The 21,690-nt window shown below is 35.0% G+C and overlaps 1 protein-coding gene across 13 annotated transcripts in view; it reads right to left on the reverse strand.

The window, feature by feature from the left end:
• ZMYND8 (zinc finger MYND-type containing 8) overlaps nt 1–21,690 on the reverse strand; it is an 82,947-nt gene that overhangs the window by 8,499 nt on the left and 52,758 nt on the right. For all 13 annotated transcript variants that reach the window (XR_007508056.1, XR_007508057.1, XR_007508058.1 and 10 more), the window contains 13 exons: nt 20,520–20,612; nt 19,243–19,330; nt 18,552–18,607; nt 16,755–16,832; nt 15,751–15,866; nt 14,176–14,657; nt 11,805–11,945; nt 8,077–8,229; nt 6,715–7,218; nt 4,564–4,938; nt 2,304–2,494; nt 1,161–1,241; nt 24–102 (listed from right to left, as the gene is read on the reverse strand). Coding sequence is in view for 10 of the 13 variants with exons in the window: in XM_049816151.1 (XP_049672108.1) it covers nt 24–102; nt 1,161–1,241; nt 2,304–2,494; nt 4,564–4,938; nt 6,715–7,218; nt 8,077–8,229; nt 11,805–11,945; nt 14,176–14,657; nt 15,751–15,866; nt 16,755–16,832; nt 18,552–18,607; nt 19,243–19,330; nt 20,520–20,612 (2,437 nt within the window). In the remaining 3 variants the exon portion in view is untranslated. The remainder of the gene's footprint in view (nt 1–23; nt 103–1,160; nt 1,242–2,303; nt 2,495–4,563; nt 4,939–6,714; nt 7,219–8,076; nt 8,230–11,804; nt 11,946–14,175; nt 14,658–15,750; nt 15,867–16,754; nt 16,833–18,551; nt 18,608–19,242; nt 19,331–20,519; nt 20,613–21,690) is intronic.

Here is a 21,690-nt window from a genome sequence, read left to right on the forward strand (position 1 = left end):
GTTTTGGACTGTCATTTTCATACCTAGATTATGCTTCATTTCTGAGAGTTCCTGTTGATGTAACCATTGAAGTTTTTCTATCTCAATCCTCAAACGCCGAATCTAGATATTGAAAATTCAATAGTTAGTAATAATAAACAGGGTGCAGTCTATAATACACAATTATTATACAGAAAAACATGCCCAAAGCAAAGAGCCTGATCATCACTTACATCAAGGCTCCTCCATATTAACAGGAGGACAAGACCATAGTAAACCCTGAACCAAAGTCTGAAGTATTCTAAACATTTGTTTGCTAGATTTGCATACCATAAAAAGTACAGGATTGTTTGAAAACAAAAAGCACTTCTATTAAACTTGCTCCTGCTTCCTCTGAAATTAGTTAAGTCTCAAACTTCTCTGACTGGAATCAAAAACCTATTCCTCAGTTTTGTTTGCATTTACTAGTATGACATTTCATTTATTTTATTTTCTTTTTAACTAGATGAGGATTAGGAAAGCAAGTTTTTAATCCACGGTGGATTGGGAATACAAATATAATTGCTCAAAATTGTGACTGCCTTATTTTGGTTAAAACAAGCAAACAAAACATCACACGTTTAACTCTGAGCTTTATTTGTTCACATTTGTACTTAGTTTACACTGCTTAATCTGCTTTTTCCAAGTTTAGAGAAAACACTTAGAAGATACTATGTACTAAATTTGGAGACAATTAAAAGGAATACATAGCACTTCATAAAAAAGGCAAAAAGTATTAAAGTATTTTAAAAAACTATGGTCACAATCACATAACTGGAATAAGCAGCTGCACTAGAAGTAAATTAAAATCTTCTTCCTCTGGTGGACAAATACATGGTTTAGAAAAAGATACTTTAAAAAAAAATGACATAATTTCTGATTTTAAACAAGGTGACACAAAATTAAATCCTCAACAGAAGCTTTAAGGATCTGGGCTTGATGGCTTACTGCTTATCTTAGAGCCCATCCAATATTATCTAATTGTTACTTCTAAAACAGCATAGAAATTAGGATCTCTAGACAGTCTCAATATATAATAATTTGTAGGTACAGTTATATGGTACTTTTATATATAAAAATACTATTTTGCAACTTTCAAAGTTAAAATACAAGCAGTATTTTTTTTTCTATATTACACTAACCTCTGCTATTGTACTTCCAGTAGTATTTTTTGAAAGGTCATTATATATTTCAGTCATTGTTCCTTTAATGGCATCCATCATCTGAAACACACACAACAAAAAAAAAAAATAATTCTTTGGTATATATTTTTAACAAATACCCACTTTCACTTCCTTTCAACCACTCTAATGTGAACTTATATTACTATCAACAATGGCCCATATCTCTCTATATATTTATCTGGGTCTACCTTTAGAGGACTATTTAGAAGGTAGAACACAACACTTTTGATCAGGACTCTGATTTTTAAATGTCCTGAACTGGTGAACTGCTTGACCTCTTACTTTTCCAAGAAATTGCCATTGATATAATTTGCAAACAAACAATAAAAATACCATGAATGTGGGGAAGAAACTCAATGCAAAAAAATAAAAAAGGACATTTACTGACATTGCTGACCAGTGACAATTCCACCAAGGTTGTATGGTTGAATGAGAACACTGAAAGTTGACAGTTAAGATTAATTCTGGTGTTTTTAATGCCTGGGTACTCAACTTTATTTCCTTATACAGCATTCACGTTGATTTTTTAAAGTTAGACATCTAAGAGAATATATAAAAAGCTAATGTCCCATGCCCCACTGTCACTATTATAAGTATTACACCACATTTTCCCTTTGACAACTTAGCTTCTGTTTTAATACATGAATACACACTTATGACAAGTTACCATCTGATGAAGCTATACGGTGTTTTAAAACAAAAGTATATTTCTGTGTACGTATTACTGGACACAGATGAAGAAATATTAATGTTTACTGTAAATATGATGGTAAGACATATCTACAACTTCAGGAGAAAACAGAGAAAATGGTCCAAAACACAATGCAACATAAATAAGAAGCAGTAATGAAAGAACTTGAGAAGGAAAGGTTCTGAAGTGTCTGAGCAGCTGAAGCCTATCATATACACACTCTGATTTGGAATGGCAGCATTCAGCCAGCTCCAAAAAGATGGTTCAGCACTCTCGTCAAAATCTAGCTGTTCCTACCTAGTAGAATGAATTTGCAACATATGACAACTGGAAAATAAAGCTATTTCAGAATCTGAAATGTCAAAAATGTTCGAAATAAAATTTCAAGAAAACCTTGCTTAAGAACTTACTTTGCTAGTGTATTTAGCAATATCTGCAGCCACATCAGCTGAAGCTGTTGCAATTGGCAAGTCTGTATTAACTGAGGAAGAAAGTGTACTTGCAGATCCAGAACTGGTAACCATAGAAATAGGTTGAGTACTTGTAACCAAGGTTATAGTGGATGTGGAAGTGCTCTGGGTGATCTCTTTTTGCTGCACAGCTAAGGAAAGAGAACATAGAGCGGATCAATCACATAAACAATTATGAAAATAAATAGGCAAACTTCTAACTTGAATGTCTAACTTAAATGTGCGCACCTAACCTTTTCAAAGATTTACTTTATTTATACAACAGTGCCATTTAATCAATTAATTGTACAGTGCCCAGCCACTGAACTTGTACATAATTGTAAGGCTTAAAGGTAATGAAGCAAATACATCTTTGAAAATTACTATTATAGACTGGCCAATGTAAAAGTCTCCCTCAGGTCTGTATTCCTCCTGTTTTGGGACTTTTCCATCCCACTTCCTAGGAATTCACTTCCTAACCTCTCAGTTTGGAGAAGTCCCAAATAATATCATATGTATGAGCTTAAGTTAGACTTTGACATTTTCACTTGCCATAATTTTGAAACATATTATTTAATTTCTTTTCTTTTTGCTTTGAAGTGAGCCACTGTTGAAGAAAGCCTACTTTAGCAATACTTCCTGGTGTTATTCCCATTCTTTTGGTATTAATGCTACTAATTATTATTAGTGTTGCAACATGTTTAATATACATATATTCAGATCAACATTAGCTTTGGTTGGCTGCAAAGCAAGGAATGCAACATTAGATTAACTCATTAAAGCAAGGAAGTTATTCATCCTGTTAAACAGGATAAAAAAAGTTTTCTCATCTTTGGTCAGTATTTCAAATAATCTTAATCGGTGAGTAATTAAAAAGTGAGAGTACAAATCAAAGTGCAAAGACCCTCAGCTTTTCATCCCTAATAACTTATCTGCCTTAAATATTTTTTAAAAAAAGATATGTAGTTTTAGGACAATAATTTTCAATCTGTTTTTAATGATTCATATTACAAAAGATGTCTTCATTGCCAATATACTCAAAACAGGAATTACTGAAATAAAAAAGTTACTCATATTTATCTCTACGTACTATATTTTTGTTTATGCCAACTCAGTATATAAGAAATCTATAAATTTTATAGTTTTCATTTAATATATTTCTAGAATATAATATTTAAGATGGAACATTGCTATGATGCACTCAATAGCAAACATATTGATAAAACAAACTCATAGGCTGAACATTTAAAGTTCAGCCCATATTATTAAGCTCTTATATTAAGGTATGATTCTATTAAAAATAAGACTTCACCAAGTTTTTCTCACTGAATCTTTCTGTATCAAATCTGTGCAGTCTACAAGTAGAAAGATACCGCTTCTTCAACACTTCTTAAGTGACAGTCACAGAAGCAGTTTGGTACCTGAGAAATGTGCCTCTGGTAAACGTTTGTACATGACCCATTACCTAAACCTCTCTTCTGTATGAAATTACTGGCTTGCCAGCAATGTTAGCAGAATGGAGAATCTCTCTTCTTCAGGCACACCAGTAAACAGTTCAGTTTATTAACTTGACAAATGAAGCTAGATTTACATCAAGTTGCTGTTCTGTGAAGTGAAGCAACAGAAACATGGCTGATATTACCATGTGCCTACTACTAGCAAAACCTCCGGCAAAGGGATGGTAAGAAAACAGTTGTGAAAACATTCTAAAATGCCACAGCTGTTTGGTCAGTAAACTAGCATCAAAGTCTTGTTAAGAGTTAAGAAACGGGGATTTCAAAGACAAACGTAGCCTGCGTAATTTCATTGTTGTCAAATTATACTCTATGAAAACCTGTGCAGATCAGCTTCTTGTCAGATAAAACTGGATCCAGTTTGTATATATTGAGGTGATAGTGGTCATCATGCAAGTGGAATAGTTAATGGTTTTATCATATAATGCAGAAAAATAATTCAGTTCACTCTCCTAAATCTATGATGGCTAAGAATGGCAAAAATATTTATACAGATACACACACACACTTTTTGGCATTAAAATAAATACACACCAGAAGGAGCAGGTATGGTGAGTAAGTTGTATTTTAAAGTTAGTTATCAGAGCAGAACCACACTTTGAGAATTTGTTTATATGGAAGAACTCCTGGTTGGGCAGCCTTGAAGCACTGAGATCACTACTGGGCAATTATGGCATCACAGGCACATTGAGTTAGAAAGTGTATACCTTTAACTGCTTGTCTTGTCTGATATCTTGTCCCTTGAGAGGACTGAGGTTGCTGTGACTGAGACTGCTGGCTCTGCTGCTGTTGCTGCTGTCTCTGCACCTTCTGCATGTGCCATTTCTGAGACGATGTCTGAAATTTATTTGAAGAATTCCACACTACCCGCTGCACAGCAGGGGCAGTTTCCTTAGGCAGCAGAGGCCTCTGCTTTTTCACAGGGCTTCCAGTGGCTGCAGATGGAGCACTAACAGTAGAAGAAGCACTAGTAGTTGCTGTCACACCAGCTGGTGGAGTCTGGGCTGCAGAGCGGGTAAGTACTGGAGTTTCTGGCAGAGGCTGGGTGCTTGCACTGGAGGAAGGTGGAGTTTTACCTACAACTAAACAACCATAAAATGTAATGCCAGCTTTTCACCAACACATTCCTTCCATAATTTTCCATCTGATTTTTGGAAGAGCCATATGCACCCTCCAGTCTACTTTGAATTATTTTCCTCAAAAGGTAATTGATATTCTACAAGTAAACTCATTTCAGTCTAGCTGAAGTTGGTGGCAATTTAAAAGTGTCAGTCATTAAGGAAAACAAAACAAAAAGTACAAAACCCAGAAAAACCAGCCTGACCTCCTTCGGAAGATATGTGAAAAGTATAGCATTTGTTAGGATGTTTCTGGGTTACTACTTACACCTGTCATCCCAATTTCTCAGAAGAAAAATACATTCAAAAGGCACAATGACTGAACAATAACTGAAGGAATAGCATACTAAAAATTTTCTGAACAAAGGTGAACTGGCACTGACAACCAAATATACAGTGTATTTAAGATATCTATGTTTACTCAAAAATCTTGCAGAGTTGATAGTTGACTGTTCCACATATCAGATCAATTTAGAAACTGGATGATTCTTCCAAAGCTATGGACAGGAAAAACATGTCTGAAAGAGCAGGCTGTTGCACTGACACATTTCTGGAAAGGGAGTGAAGACCTTCAGATTTGCATGCATTGGATCTCTTTTCTGGACCAAGGCATTTTAGTATCTCATAGCCACAAGTAAAGGTAGAGGCCTTGGAGTCATGGACAGGACACAAATTATGTCTAGAATATATTCATACAGGTCTCTCTCTATATATATATAAATACTTACATCCATTTTTTATTTCACTCAGAATATTTATTATTCTTTTGCCTCTATATCAAAGTAAAATTTTAGGATCACTTATTATTTCAACCATCACTGGTTTAGGCGACTAGTAATACATGAATCAGTGGTTCTGAAATTCATAAAGCTGCCTTGCTTCATAAATTTTTAAATAAAACTAGAATCAGTCAATATAGACCCCCCAAAATTACAATTCTGTTTTTAGTTTATAAGCCTATTTTCTTGATTATCTTGTAATAAAATTTTCCATTAAATTCTTATTTTATGATTCAAAATTCAGAAGCATTAAGTTGTCTTCTAAAGTATTCTTAGTCAACTGATTGAAAAGTTTTAAATAAAATGATTGAGCCAACATGCTATAAAATAGAGACAAGAAGAGAAAGTTATATGAAGAATAAAATACTTTTCAATCCAACCTATTTAAATCTGGTTTTCTATTTTGTTTTGTCAAAAGGCTAACATACAGAACAAGCTTAGCAAAAGCACTTTACTCATTAACTGAGATGGCTTTCCTCTTTTAGCAACACATAGAAACAAGGGACAATATCTCAGGGACAATACATGTAATTTAGCTGTTCTTTTGATTATTACTGAGAGCACTTACATTGATTTCAATGGGACCTTATGCAATTTGTATGTTTGAAAGTTCCAACTTCTTCTATACCTGCCATTTTGGGAGGGCTATGGAAATGTAAAGATTCAACTGAAAGTCATAAAAATTGCTGAATAAATTCTACATTTGTCACAGAACAAATATCACAGATATTCCTAGTTCTACACTGCTGAAAGGAAACTCAATGAAACATATTTTATTTAAACCAGAAACTATAACAGGGACTGAAAAATTTTTCATAGTCCCAAAGAATGAAAAATTATTCCTAGAATTGTTTTAGTACAGAAATTTTTACCTTAACGCAAAAATAAAGGTAACAACTCTGGCTTCGATAACAGCCCTACAGAACAGAAGAAAAAAAGGAAGGAAATAATTTAATCCTACCATCTTGTTTAGGAGGAGGTTCTTTAGATTCTTTCTTGGTTTTCCTTCCTTCACGGCCACAATGATCATCTCCCAGATCGATGACAAGTTCACTCTCAGAATCAGAGTCCAGTCCTAGATGCACAGTTGGAGAGTCTGTTTCATCTTTACCTTTCAGTTTTTCTTTCGCAGGATGCTGTAAACTTTTTCCCTTTTCAGAAAATTCTTTTTCAGTGTCTGTAATTGCCTTCTCTTTGACCAGGTCATCTGTTTTCTCCACTTCTGGACTTGTGCTTTTAAGTTCCTCCTTGTCTTCATTCTGTGCTGTGGGCTTAGGTTTTTTTTTCAAGCTCAATGATTCTTTGTCACTTCTTGTACCTTCTTTGTCCTCTCCATCTTCTTGATCATTCTTTGATTTCTGATCCTCATCACTATATTCACTGTCACTGGTGTCAGATTTTTCAGAATCTTCAGAGTCACTGTGTTCTACTGCAGTATAAACAGCTTCAGATATTTCATTTATTCCTAATTGTGGGGAGGAAAATACATTCCATGCTGACATCAGACTGACTGACATGAAAAAAAATATTCTATATACTGAAACAAGGTGTATACATACCATTATCTTAATTATCAGTCCTTAAGCTATAAACACTTCCCTTAGTGCCCTACCTTACAATACCAGAACATATAAGGATTACCTTCCATATATTCCAATTCATATTTTTATTTCATTCAGTGGCCCTCCTTTGACTGCTTTTTTCCACTACCTGCAAGCTGCTTTGCTCAACTCACGACCCAATGCTGGCAATGCAAAGAGGAATTATTTTTATCCACATGAAACCACCTTAAAATCAGTAACACTATTCACCTGATTAAAGTTACTTACATGCATGTTTGCAAAATCAATTTTAGACTGCGTAACTTTTGCAAGGAGAATCTCTAATTTATTTAGTGTCTAGAACATCTTCAATTAAGCGCTAGACAACACTAAGGGTTCTAACAGCATTCAGCTCCTGCGTGACTGGATATACTAATTTGTGCAACTGATATAAGTTAGGTACAATTCTTGAATTTTTCAATTTACAAAGCAAATATTAAGACTTTAATTCTGTTATACTATCTACATCAGAATGGTACAAAAGCAGAATAAAAGATGAAAGCTTTTGGACAAAATTTTGAAACATCATGTCTCACTGTATTTTAAATTAAGCTAGTTCAGTGCATTCTACTTGCCTCAAAGAGTTCAAATATCCTCTACTCTTGTTTTAATGCATAAAGTATTTAAGGTTTTACTGTTGAAAAAACTTCTTTTAAACTCCAATTCAGAATTTCCTCAAGTATATCCTTCAGATGTCCACTGTATTCTTGAGATATACTTACCAAGTTGTGCTTTACAACTCTCTATTGTCTTGTCAAGATTAAGCTGGAACCTACTACGTATCTGTCGTTTTGGTGAAATGAGTTGCACAGGAGTGGTCTGCTGTTGGACTGACTCACTCAACTCTTTCAGATCCATCTCAGCTTTGCTACGATCTAGAAAAAGGAACAAAGAAAAATATTTTACAACAAGAAAAGAGATCACTATCCAGATAAGACAAATTTTACTGAGTAACAATGCAGACAATCTCAAATATATTTCACTTCCTTTATAATTACAAGCTAAATACTAATTCTAAAATTACTTTACTACAAACAATGGATTCTTCCTCTGTGATACTACCTATTTCACATACAAAACGCATGCATCAATTTTGTGGATGTTTTCTCTGTCAATGTGAAATTAAGCAAGAAATCATCATTAAGGTCTGTAAGCTGTCTGATAGCACTTCTAGTAAGCTACTGCTGTTATTTACTACTAGTAGTAATACGTTCACAGAGAAAATTAAATAGGAATAAAAATCCTCACCATTTAAAAGGTACATCATGAGAATAGAAATAAAAATATGGATTCTTACACTACACTAGATAGGTTAGTGAATTTAAGATAAAATAATAACTTTTTCAATGTATGTCAGCAAAACCTTCTCTTGAGTTCTCCTATACACAGTGAATTTTCACTCTGGAACATACAGATCTGTCTGCAAAGAGTACAGACTACAGCGCTAAAGCTAAAACTGTCTTAGCAACCAAGTTTCACATTTTGGCTTCAATTTTTCAATTTCAGAGGTTATATTTCTGTAGCACAGTCCTATCCTTTACTCTTTGCCAACAGGGCTGATACTCCATTAGTGCTAAGGGCACTAAACCAGTCTGGAGTTAGTTGCTTGTTTGGGTGAGGAGGAAGAAGACATGAAGAAGGGGGAAGGAATGGAGAGAAGAATTAGGTTTGGCCAGATTAGCTGCTTGAACTGGCTCATGGTAGGATCAAAAGAGCCAATGCCATATACTGGAAAAGGACAGAGGCCTTGGAGAAGACAAAAGGCAACACTGACACAATGTGCATTTGTGCTTCATTTAGAGTTTCATTCCACAGCAATTAAAGATGTCACAGTATTGGCGTATTTTACTTACAAAACAACACCAAAAAACCAAACAACGTATATTTTCAAGATTTGTGATGCACAACTCAGAGGAAAGTGAAATAAATACAAAGTGCTGAGACAATGATTCCTCTGACTGGACATTCTTTACAAGTTTGAACTTAATATCAAGGCACATTCCACACAACATTTACGAGCCATAGTACATAATGACTCAACTGAGCAGTACAGTTGTCTCAGTCACACTTGGCTACTCTTATCTCCTACCTGGCTGCAAACAGAATCTATATTACAGATAGAGCAGGTACAGAAGGAACCATTCAAGTATTCATGCAGTATTTGTTTACTGCTAAAACAGGAGCTCCACTAGAGAGAGGCAGCAACTTATGTGGTGCAATCCCGCAAGGCAAATATACAGGCTATAATTTGGATCATCCTGGCTTGTAGTATATACGAATTATAACACACACAAATTCAGTCTAAATAACATATAACCCCCCTTTCTAGTCCCAGCGAAATGGTCATCAAAGTAATACTGAATTTCGCACTCCTCATGTCACATACCCATTATGGAAGAGACTAAACATCATACAAACTCCATCACTTTCAGTGCAGTGTAAATTGTGAAAATAAAAATGAAGGTATTAAGTCACTTAAGTACTTTTGAAAAATTTGTTCCTTATACTGGAAATGTTTACTACGTTAGGTTTATTCTTCCTGTGCTAACTATGTTACCCAATCCACACTAATTCCACAGCAGTAATGGTTATATCACCTTTTGTACAGAATTTGATTCAAGGCCTTTATAGCCTTAGTTAACTACATGGCAGGATACAAACAGAAGAAAAAAATGGAAAATGAAGGAAGATGAAGACAAGACACTATAATACCTCCCTAAGGAACCCTACATCCTAATATACGAAAGAAGTCTTGCAATCCAAATTTCTCTCTCTAACCTACAAGGAAGTCTCACTGATCTGGATTTCCAATCTGCCTCATTAATGTCAAAGTATTAGTAAAAAGAAAACAGAGCCAAAGGGCAGACAAGCCCATTGTGGAGAAATCTTCAAGTTCTGATGTCCAAAGTCTTTACTTTTTCTCATTACTGATCTGAAAATTTTCACTGCTTACTTGTTAAACTTCTTCTATCTTTTCTGCCTCTGTTACACAATGACAGGTGCTATACTATCAGGAGGATGTATTTTTTCCAAGCAATCTGTGTATATCTTGGTCATTCACACCTCCAGTTTTCAATTTATCCACCCTGCCAGTAACAACAGATGGGTAATTTCCATTATTTTTCCTTATTGCTGAATTGGAGGACGATCATTGAGTCCTCCTAGTACTCTGCTCAAGGTATGTAAGTATCTTTGGTTTTTGGACTTTCACTTTTGTTTTTTCAGAGAGAAAACCCATTCATCATTATTGTGTCTCATTGTCATACCTAATGATGAATCTATGTCTGGCACAGCTGACACTATTAAATGAAGAAGGGTTGCCATTTTCATTTCTATCACTAAAGAGTGTATTTAGCAAAGGAAACTTCCCTAAAGTTGAAAAAATAACTGCATATTCTACTCAAAAGCATACTAGGTGTTCTTTTATGTACTGCTCGTGGATCCTAACATCAGATTTTCCAATACACACTATTTATTCAAAATATTCTATGCTCCAGCTGCTGTCTCCCATCGCTGGCTCAAATAACTGCAGCACTACATATTTATTAACATTTTTCCAAATGCATTGTCACCTCAGATAAGATGACAAACAGCTGCAGTGCAGCAGAAGAAATTAATTCTATGGTTATGTCCACACAGATAGATTAACACACTGAAAAATGAAAACGAGCTTGTATCCAGAATCAGAACATCTGTAACTCATGGAAAACATGAATTCAGCATTTGAGGCTAAGCCCTCCTGAAGTATTTGGCTAACACCAAGTGGCAGAATCCTGTATCTCCCTGTAATATCATGTGGAGGTAAAAAGTAGCCAGAACTGAATCAGAATACTCACAGGAACAAAGCATGGCTGAGGAAACTTTTACATCCGTTTGGCTTTCAAAACTATTTTACCAACTTAGTACTTACCTACTCCATCTTTCAAAATTCCACAATCCCAAAATTTACTTCTAGGGAGTTTCAAGACATCTGCTAATTCCTTTCATCCATCTATCTCCCTAGAGAGGGATGGTCAGTGAGAAGGTTATATGAAGGCAGGAAGAGAAAAGAAGCCCTAGTAAATCCTAAATCCTAAAGGCCACAAGAAAACCTTGCCAGCAATTCACTTGAGCAACTGAGGGGTGAGGAACAGCAATGTTCATGTAAATTATGACCTGTAGAAACTTACTTACTGTTTAGAAACATTCATTTGTACAGTTCAGCTAGAAAAAAAATCATCCTTTAACTACTTACTCTTATCAACATGAAGAAACAATAACAGGAACTCTCATTTATAAAACAAAAAAGAACACAGTATTTGATGAAACAATAATTACACAGGTACCTCATTTAAAGCCCTTGGTTCATTTAAAGCCACATACGAGCAAGTTTGTTCAGATTATGTTGCATTGACAGCACTATGATTTATTCAGCTATAACAGTATGAGGTTTTCAAAGGTCAAGACTAACCAAGATTAAGATTCAGAATGCTTCCTGGAGTGGAAGTTCTTTCTTGCTTAGCAGAAATTGGTGTTGATGCTTGAGGAGAGAAAGGTTTGGGGCTGCCTGACAAGCTCCCTGCTTGACCCGTTCTTGTTGGTGCTGGAGAAGCTGAAAAAGTACAAAATTAATAAAGACAGATTTAAAAATGATCACAATAAAGCCATATTCACTGGGACAAAACAGATTTTAAACCTACAAGAGCAGGGAAAGGATTTTTGTTTAATAATTTCAACACTGTGTTATACCTTCACTGTAAGTTACAACTATCCCTTTAATTTTAGTTTAAGAACAAAAGAAATTGTAAGGAAAATAATTTTATTGCAGCTACATAGTTGGGCAAAATGCATGCTTACCCTCAAAACCACTCTGTTTGCAGTGACAGAAAGTTTCTGGCTTTCAAGATTTGGTTATTTTAGATGTTAACAAATTCTGACACTCTGAATTGCTACCTATTTTAATTCATGTACGTAAGTAAACATAGAAAATCCCACCTACCCCATTTTCTAGCTACTTTAACAGAGAATTAAAAGTACAAATCATAGTAAGTTTATTCAGTATAGCTGGAGACCAGTGACCAAATGTCTGTGATAAGGTAACAGAATATTCTAATTTATACCGAGTTTAAGCAAAATCCTATGCTCTGAGCCTTTAAAATCTCCATGAAATAATGTTTCAGAAACAAACTTCTGGAAACAGCCAGTCTAGAAAGGAAAGCATCTGCAGACCATTACCTAAAAAAAAGGACTAATTTTTGTCAGCAAGAGACTAATTTCTGTCTGTTAAATCTCTGCTTAATGCTCTGGAAATGTCACCGTAAACTCACTACTGGACATATTTTCCTTCCCCAGTACATCCAGGATTGTCTATATATTTTCAGATTCCTAAATGGTAGCAATATCTGCTGTTTCAGTAACTGTTTCCAAGTTGTTTTCTATGTATCACTCAAAATACACAACAGAGGCATCCAAATAAAAACATTCTTGTCTAAGGATAGTGCAGTCATACTACTTGAGTTATTTTTCACAGCAAACAAGTAATTTCAGTTACATTTTAATAGAAACACACAGATTCCAGTAATAGGACAGCTATGTTTATACATAAAGTAAGTATTACAAAAGTTAGCATTTGTAACAATATACAGGTAGAAATGCCAGGTGGGAAACTGAATATTCTAGTTTAACTGCTAAGTCCAATCCAGCATTTCTATGCACTAGGATAGAGGATAGTAAGGCCTGAGGAAAAGTAAGAAAAATTCCCCAGAATTGCTATGATAATCAAGAATCCAGAGTAACAGGATAACATCTGTCATCATCTTTTATCTTTATCTGACAAAATAGCTTTAATATGACTTTCCTCGATTATCTCCACTACTATAAAGAAATAATAATGTGGTATAATAAAAGCTCCATATTTTAAGATACAAAACAGTACCTGTTAGCTACACCTTATGTATAAAAGCAGTACATACATATATACATGACAATTTAAGTATAAAATGAATTATTCCTTTTGACATGTTACTCTACTGAAAAATCCAAGTATTTTCATATATTTAAATTCATACAGTTACTTTGTCATCACTTTCTTAAGATGGACAGGATCATATCACAAGAGACTTCTGTACCCAGTGGTAGTTTTGCAGCTTAGCCTTTGTTGGCTAGAATGCATAAGATTATAATAAATAAATGGCATATTATCTAAAAACTGCAACGGAACATATTTAGTTTTCTACACAGACATCCTTTCAGCAAACGCAAAGTTTCAAAACACTCACATTAATTAATATACTACATGATTTTTTTCACATAGCAATGAACTTTGTGGATGAAAAAAACTAAGATAAAGTGCCTGAGTGCCACAAAATTAGCTAGCATTTGACTACATTATAAGTCTAAGAAATCCAAATTCTGTATTCTACACTCCTTATTTTCTTTACCCACTCTCCCTATGGAACTGTGGTTTTATCATATTTTAGCTACTCAGTTGGGAACACTATAAATTAAGCTCATTTTAAATAGAATACCTCCTAATCATGACAATTCTAACTCCTTCTGTATTTAACTTCCACTCTCCATTCATTCTGATAGCTACAACTACTTCCTGCTATTTAAACTGAAGGGGTTTGGTCACTGTTCAAGATTATTTATTCCTTCTCAATGTGACAGAAAGGACTATTATTTCTTATCTGTGATACTGAAAATTAAACCCATCTTTTTTTCTAAAATTTCTTCATAAAACGAGTCATAGTACAGTCTGTCTTTAAAAAGTACATGGAATAAAACTAGTGCATTAAGCAAATGCAAAGTCCTGTACCCCCTTTTTTTTTTTTTTTTTTTACCTGTATTTTTCTCAATAAAATCCATGGATTCTTCACTGGCACTAAAATGACTGGAAGTTGCTTTTTTCTCTGCGTCCTGTTCAACATCAGATCCAGTGTGAACTGATGAGTTTGTACTCATTGGTGACCGTGGCATATCTGTCAATGAAATCCTACGACCAGTACTACTGCTCAGCATAGACTTGCTCATTAGAATCTTGGGCGATGCTGTCATATCAAAGTTCAGTTTGATTTTCTCTTGTTTGTCTGTCTTTGCAGTTCCAGCAGTTGGGTTTGCAGGGTCTAATAACATTTGGTATTGATTGTTGGGAGTATATGGTGTCCGGAAAGGTGCGTAATTAAATACTCCAAATTTTCTACGAATGTTATCAACATAAACTTCCATTTCTTGCATTGCACTATTGAAGATGCTTTTAGTCTTTTTCACAGAAAAAGGAATTTCTTTAGACATGAGGTAGCAATTATTTATTGGAACCCAGGCCCTATATATAAAACAGAAAAATAAAAGATAGTATAACTACGTTTCACACTGTGGATTGACATTGGCAACTTTTGTGCACATACTGATTTATTTCAGCCTAATCATAAAGATAGGAACACCTCAGACCATGTCAAAGAACCATCTCTACCTTCTTCTTTTAATAGTTCAGTGCTTAGTTTTGTTAACTAAGTAAATTGTATGTCTTAGATTATCACTAGCTTACTTTACCCAAGTAACATATAAAATGTGAATAGACACTGGTCAAATAAGACAAAATATTCCTAATTAGAATAGTCTATGTAACTGTAAGACAACCATTGCTAAATAGTTTTTCCATCTGTCATAGTTAGCAGAAAAACATAAAAAGCAGGTCAGGAAAAAAAAGGCTTCACAAGCACATTCTTAAAAACATTTTACACCCCATGTCAGGGTGATCAAACTCCTCAATGCCCACAAAAGTTCTACCAACAAGTATTGGGTAGACTATATTTATCATTAAATGACACAGATTCTAAAAGAATGCCTTCCAAGATTCTAAAATATCAGGAACTTTAACTTACTTATTTCATGGCGCTATAGTTTTTGGATTTTTTTACAGTACATGTTTTTATAACTGTATAGATTTATATTTTCAGTTCATGACAAATCAACTTGTATTCATCATGGCTTTCCCCATCTAAAGCAGAGGGTTCACAAGCACAGAAAACTTAACTCCTTTCAGAGCAAAACTGGCATTTTCAACATGGATTATATTTTCTGTATTTTTTAAATCTACAGTTGTGTGTTGATTCCCATAGTGTTTAGACAATATTATCAACTTCATTGACCTCTTCCACCTTTAAGAACCACAGTTCTCTGCAGCACAAAACCAGACACAGGAATTAACTTGCATACTCACTGAGATTATACATGTACTAATCTTACAAACATGACTTACATGCTACAGACTTCATGTAAGAAACTAAAACTATATAATACTGTAGCATATACAGTTTATTAGGGTTAAGGTTCAAAAGGATCCAAAAACTCTAAGAGCACAAAATTACAAGAATTTTCTAAGTACAGCCAAAGACATTCTTTGGTTAAATTCCCACCTGTCATGTTGGCCAAAGAAACGGGCATCAACTTGCCCATCTTTATCCCTCAGTGCTTTAGCAGGCCAGAATGGAAAGCCTTTGAGTTTAGCCCAGACCAAAGGGTGGGGATTGCTCTAGAGGAAGAGGTAAAATACACAGTAAGAAAATACAAGCAGTATTACCTTCAAATCTGATAAACACTTTTTTTAAATTGTATGTATTACTTAGATTCAATAAAGATCCCGCATGCACAAGGCACTTGCCACACAAAAAATTCCATTTTACCATATACTTGATACATACAGAATAAATCCTGAGACGACAAAATAATAAAATTATAAAAAAATCCCAAACATAAAACCATAAGTATCTCAATTAAACACATCGCAATTGCACTCTGTTATTTATTTATTTTTTATTAGTCCCCTCCAAATATGTAGCATAACATAAGTTAGGGTATGGCCAATCTTTCAAACTCTCCAATTTTCACTTAAGTCCAAGAGAAAACTTGATGAAATATACACTTCTACTTAAGAATCTTAAGGAGTCTTCTCAAGTTCCATGCAGTATTAAAGAAAAACAGAAAAGAGACAACCTATTAATAGGTCGAGAAAGAAAAATCAAGTCTAAATTCTTAGATCCATACCTGCAGAAAGAGACATTCATATTTCAGAAATCTTACCCCGAGTGCAAGTACCACATGCAAGCACAGATGACCCAGGAGCAGATATCTTATATTTGAGGATAGAGAACTTGCAATCTGGTTGCTGACACTCTTTACAGTTATTTCTGACTGAACCAATCTGTTTGTGAAAAGATGCAATCTTACAGCTAAACATCTTGAGATGATCTGACTCCACAAAGAGCACGATGCACAAGAACAAGCTACTTGGAAAACTACCACAGCTTTCCTCAACTCAGTAACCACCATAGGTTTAAAACAATGGGGAGATAACAAGCAACAGTCAAAGGAGAACTGCTAGTTTATTGTATTAACTAGAATACCATAATCCTTAACTTACACAAGGCTCACAAAACCAATTTTCTCGTTTTTGGCAAGCAGCTAAATAACATTCCGGACATACTTCAATTTCATTCATCTGAAAAGAAAAAGCAAACAGTTATTGGAGAGCTTCAACAGAGTCCGAAGTGTGATCAGTATTATTATGTTAGCCTGTCTAGTTTGCTAGCATCAATTTTCCACAAATTTGTGGTCATAAATCAGCATTTCCCAGGTGGCCAAGAAGGCCAATAGCATCCTGGCTTCTATCAGAAATAGTGTGGCCAGCAGGACTAGGGAAGCGATCGTTCCCCTGTACTCAGCACTGGTGAGGCTGCACCTCCAATACTGTGTTCAGTTTTGGGTCCCTCACTACAAGAAAGACATTGAGGTGCTAGAGCATGTCCAAAGAAGAGCAACAAAGCTGGTGAAGGGTCTAGAGAACAAGTCTTATGAGGAGTGGCTGAGGGAACTGGGGTTGTTCAGTCTGGAGAAAAACAGTCTCAGGGGAGACCTTATTGCTCTCTACAACCACCTGAAAGGAGGCTGTAGCGAGGTGGGGGTTGGTCTCTTCTACCAAGTAACAAGTGATAGGATAAGAGGAAACGGCCTCAAGTTGTGCCAGGGGAGGTTTAGATTGGATATGAGGAAAAATTTCTTCACCAAAAGGGTTGTCAAGTGTTGGAGCAGGCTGCCCAGGGAAGTAGTTTGTTTAGTCACCATCCCTGGAGGTATTTAAAAGACATGTAGATGCGGCACTTAGGGACATGGTTTAGTGGTGGACTTGGCAGTGTTAGGTTTACAGTCGGACTCAATGATCTTAAATGTCCTTTCCAACCTAAATGATTCTATGATTTACTTGCTGTGAAACCAACACTGTTTTGACAGACACCCATCTTTTTCTACCCCTGTAACGTATGCATTCCAGTTAATAAATTAGTCACGTTTTTACATCCCTCTTCAGATTGTATGCTACTGTTGTTTACTCCAGTCAAAAAAATACATCCTTTGTTTGATGTTGTTTTTATTCCAGTGATAAATAATTACTTCCAGTGGCAACAAATATAATCTCAGTTGGGTATTTAATTTCATAATTTACGCAAAACCAAAAATAAAGTATTTTACTCCTTATGCTCATATTATATAAACTAGTTAAGGTATCAGGCTCAGGTTATACATGTAATTTGTTCTATTAGGAACTGACAAATTCTCAGAATTTATGTGAATCATGGATATTGCTGTGTGAACCTGGGGATGGAGAAAGCACTTCCATAAATATAAGAGGTCAGATCATCAGATAATTTATAAAAAATGAAATATTGTTCAAATATATTACATTTAGAATAGCAAGTTTTTATAATACTAAACATTATGGATTGCCACTGAAATAAAAAGTGCAAATGCTAAGAATGCATGCATTTTTGCATTTATTCAGAGGAATTTCATATTGTTACAGCAAAAGAACCATCAAAAAAATGTATCTATGAATCAGAAGGTGTGGATCTCTTTTTCCAACTCCAAATATTCATTTAGGCAATAGGTGTCTTTGTGCAGAATCCATGTCCACTTTTTTTTCTTCTCTTCCCTCCCCACACTGCAAATCTCTAACTATAAATAGTGAATATCCTGATAGAAGACACATTAGCAATGCCATTGCCAAAAATCATTCTGTAGGCCATGCATATGCATATTTAAACATAAGAAAGCCTACAAAAATTATGGTTATGCAATACAAACATTAGAAAACACATATTATTTCATTCACAAGTACATGAAATGGAACACTTTAAAAATACGGAACAATCTGGGGCACTCATACCTCATGCTCACAGATTTTGATGATGACTTTTGCTGTTTGTGTCAATTTGTGATTTCCTGAGGAAACAATAAAATGCTTTAACCAAGAAAATTGTCATGCTAGAATTATAAAATCAACCGGGTTTAGATTTAAGTTAACATTAAAGACAAAAGAGAACATCTAAAGAGATGATATAAAACATGTACGTATGAACTATAAGCTTGCAAAAGCAGAAGGTAGGCACTTTTCTTCTCAACATAACATCGTAACAATCTTTATATGTTCCTTTTTGAGGCCTATTCCAGCCTGCTCACCACTGATAATGAGTCTTTCAGTGAGGGACACACTGTATGATCTCCTCATTTAGGTCTCCTATAAAGTGCTGCACAATGCAAAACACTAAAGCAACTTGGGGGCTGGAACCAGACGATCTTTAAGGACCCTTCCAACACAAACCATTCTATGATTCTAACTTATTTGAATTTTTTTTTAAGGTGGAATGAGCAAGTGACAGCATGGGCTGCATTTGGTCCTACAGTTTTATGTGTGCCAGTTGCTACAAAGAAAAATAATCTGTTGTGTTTAGGCACTACAATCATTAACAGGAAGACACTTTCAGCATTTGCCAACTAGAGGAGTCTACAACTTGCTCTATGACTTCAACTATTTCAGAGCTTCATATCTGAGGACATAAGTACATATTAATACTTACCCCCATTGTAAATAATGCAGTTGTGCAAAATCCATTTGGCATCAGCCAAAAATGCTTCAGTGCAACCGTACATTTTCCTTTTAACATTCTGTAAAGAAAAAATTAAGAATGTATCAGGAAACAGAAATGAGTAAAAAGTGACAGATTCTTCCTGAATATTGTTTCCTATCAGTCATACAATTAATAAAATTGACTACTTATTTACTGTAAGACTTATGATTCTAAATACTTAAGAATCTGTCAAATTCAGGGTGTCTTTTGACTGCCCTGAAAATGTATGAACTACCTAAATTAACTCTAAATAATGAATTATTTAGACCAGCATCTTCAACATTTCAAAAAAAATTGTTAATTTCCTGAAACAGTGTTCCACTCGACGTCTCTGCAGAAAACTGAGTCTTTCATTTATTCTACTGATATATTATTGCTCCACAGCATTTTTATTTTTTATTTTTTAATTTTTACAAGACACAGAAAAATTATTGGTCATGGTACTTAAGACAGTATATTTGATATTCCAGTCTACCCCCGGGTAAAGTAATTCAATTAGATAAAATCAGTCACATGGTTTTGTTACACTTTTATACCATAAAGACATCGACCTCCACTGTAAGGACATGGAGAATGAAAACCTGTTGTCTCTTCACCAGGTCCTAGCAGAACAAAGCTCTGCACTGTTTCACTCTTCATAAGCAGTAGAGAATAGAGAACTTCTTCATGATTTGAAACTTTTAAATTATTATTAAACTGAAAATTAAATTCCCATTATCCACCTCTTGACTTTCTTTTTTCTTTTACACCTCAGGTGCAGTGGGGATTATAGTACTTGTTGAATGATCAGTAAAATGAGTCTGGAATGACCCCTGGATATACACTCAAACAGTCCCAAATTATTGGACCAGTGACCCATTAATAGCTAACCAACATGATGATAAAATGCAAACTCTGGTTAATGAAGTCTCCCCACAGGATTCTTCCCGGAATTAGATGAATTTATACGGGAGGAATTCATCAGTGTAAGCTTATCTTCTTCATACTGTTTTTCCTGAACATTTGTTGCTGGTTCAGACAAAATAGTGGACTTGTTCAGTTGGCATGTGATCGTTTTTAAGCTGTAACTGAACTGGCATTTATAACAACAACAACAACAACAACAACAACAACAAGACATAAAAATATTTTCAAGCAACCCCTCTCCCCCTCCCATCAAGCACTCCAGAAATCTTACTGATAGCAACCAAACTCAAGGAATCTTCCTCCCTTAGCTTCATACAAACCTTCTCTAATGTACAAAGGTCCATTGGATGAAAGATATATTCTGCATAATCTGGGTGTTGATCCAGTGAAACTGGCTTTTGAAATGGCTCTGTCTGTTAGGGAAAAAAAAACCCAGAAAAAATCACACTGCTTATTAATACTGAACAGTTTCATCAATGATACTACACTCACATTTTCTAATAGTACTTGCAACTGTGATGTCAGAGAAAATTCTTTAAAGGTAATTACAAAATTTTGTGAAGTAATAAGGTATTGGCAGAACAAGAGGAACAAAAAGGTCTCATTTAACTTATTTTTCAAATGCTGGAAGTAATGAATTGCAGAAGTTAGGGGGTTTGTAAAAGGTACTGCTATTACTTACAGTAGGGGTTTTTGTGGGGAGTATCAGATGAGGTTCAACACATAGTTTTTAGCAGTATAAAGACACTGTTTCTGATTCACTAGACTCACAAATACTTCTTTTACAGACTCTCGTTAGACTCTTAACTTTCAAAACAATGGTGGCTTGGTAATTCAAACACCTTCAAACTTTTATCAGTGGGACTCCACATTGTATCTGCTAATGTGGAGGGACTGATGTTCTTGGAACACAACCAATTAAAGTACTCAGGTACCAAAACAACACGTTATTAGTAAAAATGCCTAAAGAACAAAATATCTCAATAGCATTCATTAGCTTTCTAACCACATTTTCAAAACACTTTTTGAATTCAATATAAACAAACACTGACTATGCTACTGAAAAGCAGCACTTAAAGCTTCTAATGGCTTCATCTAATAGGACAGTATTTACCACCCCAGAGTAAAAGGATTCCAAAAGCCAAAATCTGTCAGTATTTAAGAGTAACCTTCCCAGAAATTGCCATGATTGTTCTGCTAAAATACTTATCATAGAGAGATCAGAGTTGCAGAGAGCCCATGATTCTGCACATCTGGTTTTCCCAACATATTTCAGTACAACACTGCAGGCACAGGGACACCCTCCCTGCTCCTCTAACTTACGTAAGAGAACAAGAAGGCAGCACAAGTTAAGACAACCCTTGCTAATTCATCACATTGTATTTTGATTTACTGTTATCTTCACACACATGAAAACTAGGCAAAGCTTGCATAGTGAAGAACAAGTGACCAGAATTGTTGAAACTTAGAAGAAAGAATGAGTGACGGGAA

The sequence above is a fragment of the Accipiter gentilis genome, chromosome 14 (genome assembly GCF_929443795.1).
Source record: "Accipiter gentilis chromosome 14, bAccGen1.1, whole genome shotgun sequence".
Classification (NCBI taxonomy): Eukaryota; Metazoa; Chordata; class Aves; order Accipitriformes; family Accipitridae; genus Astur; species Astur gentilis.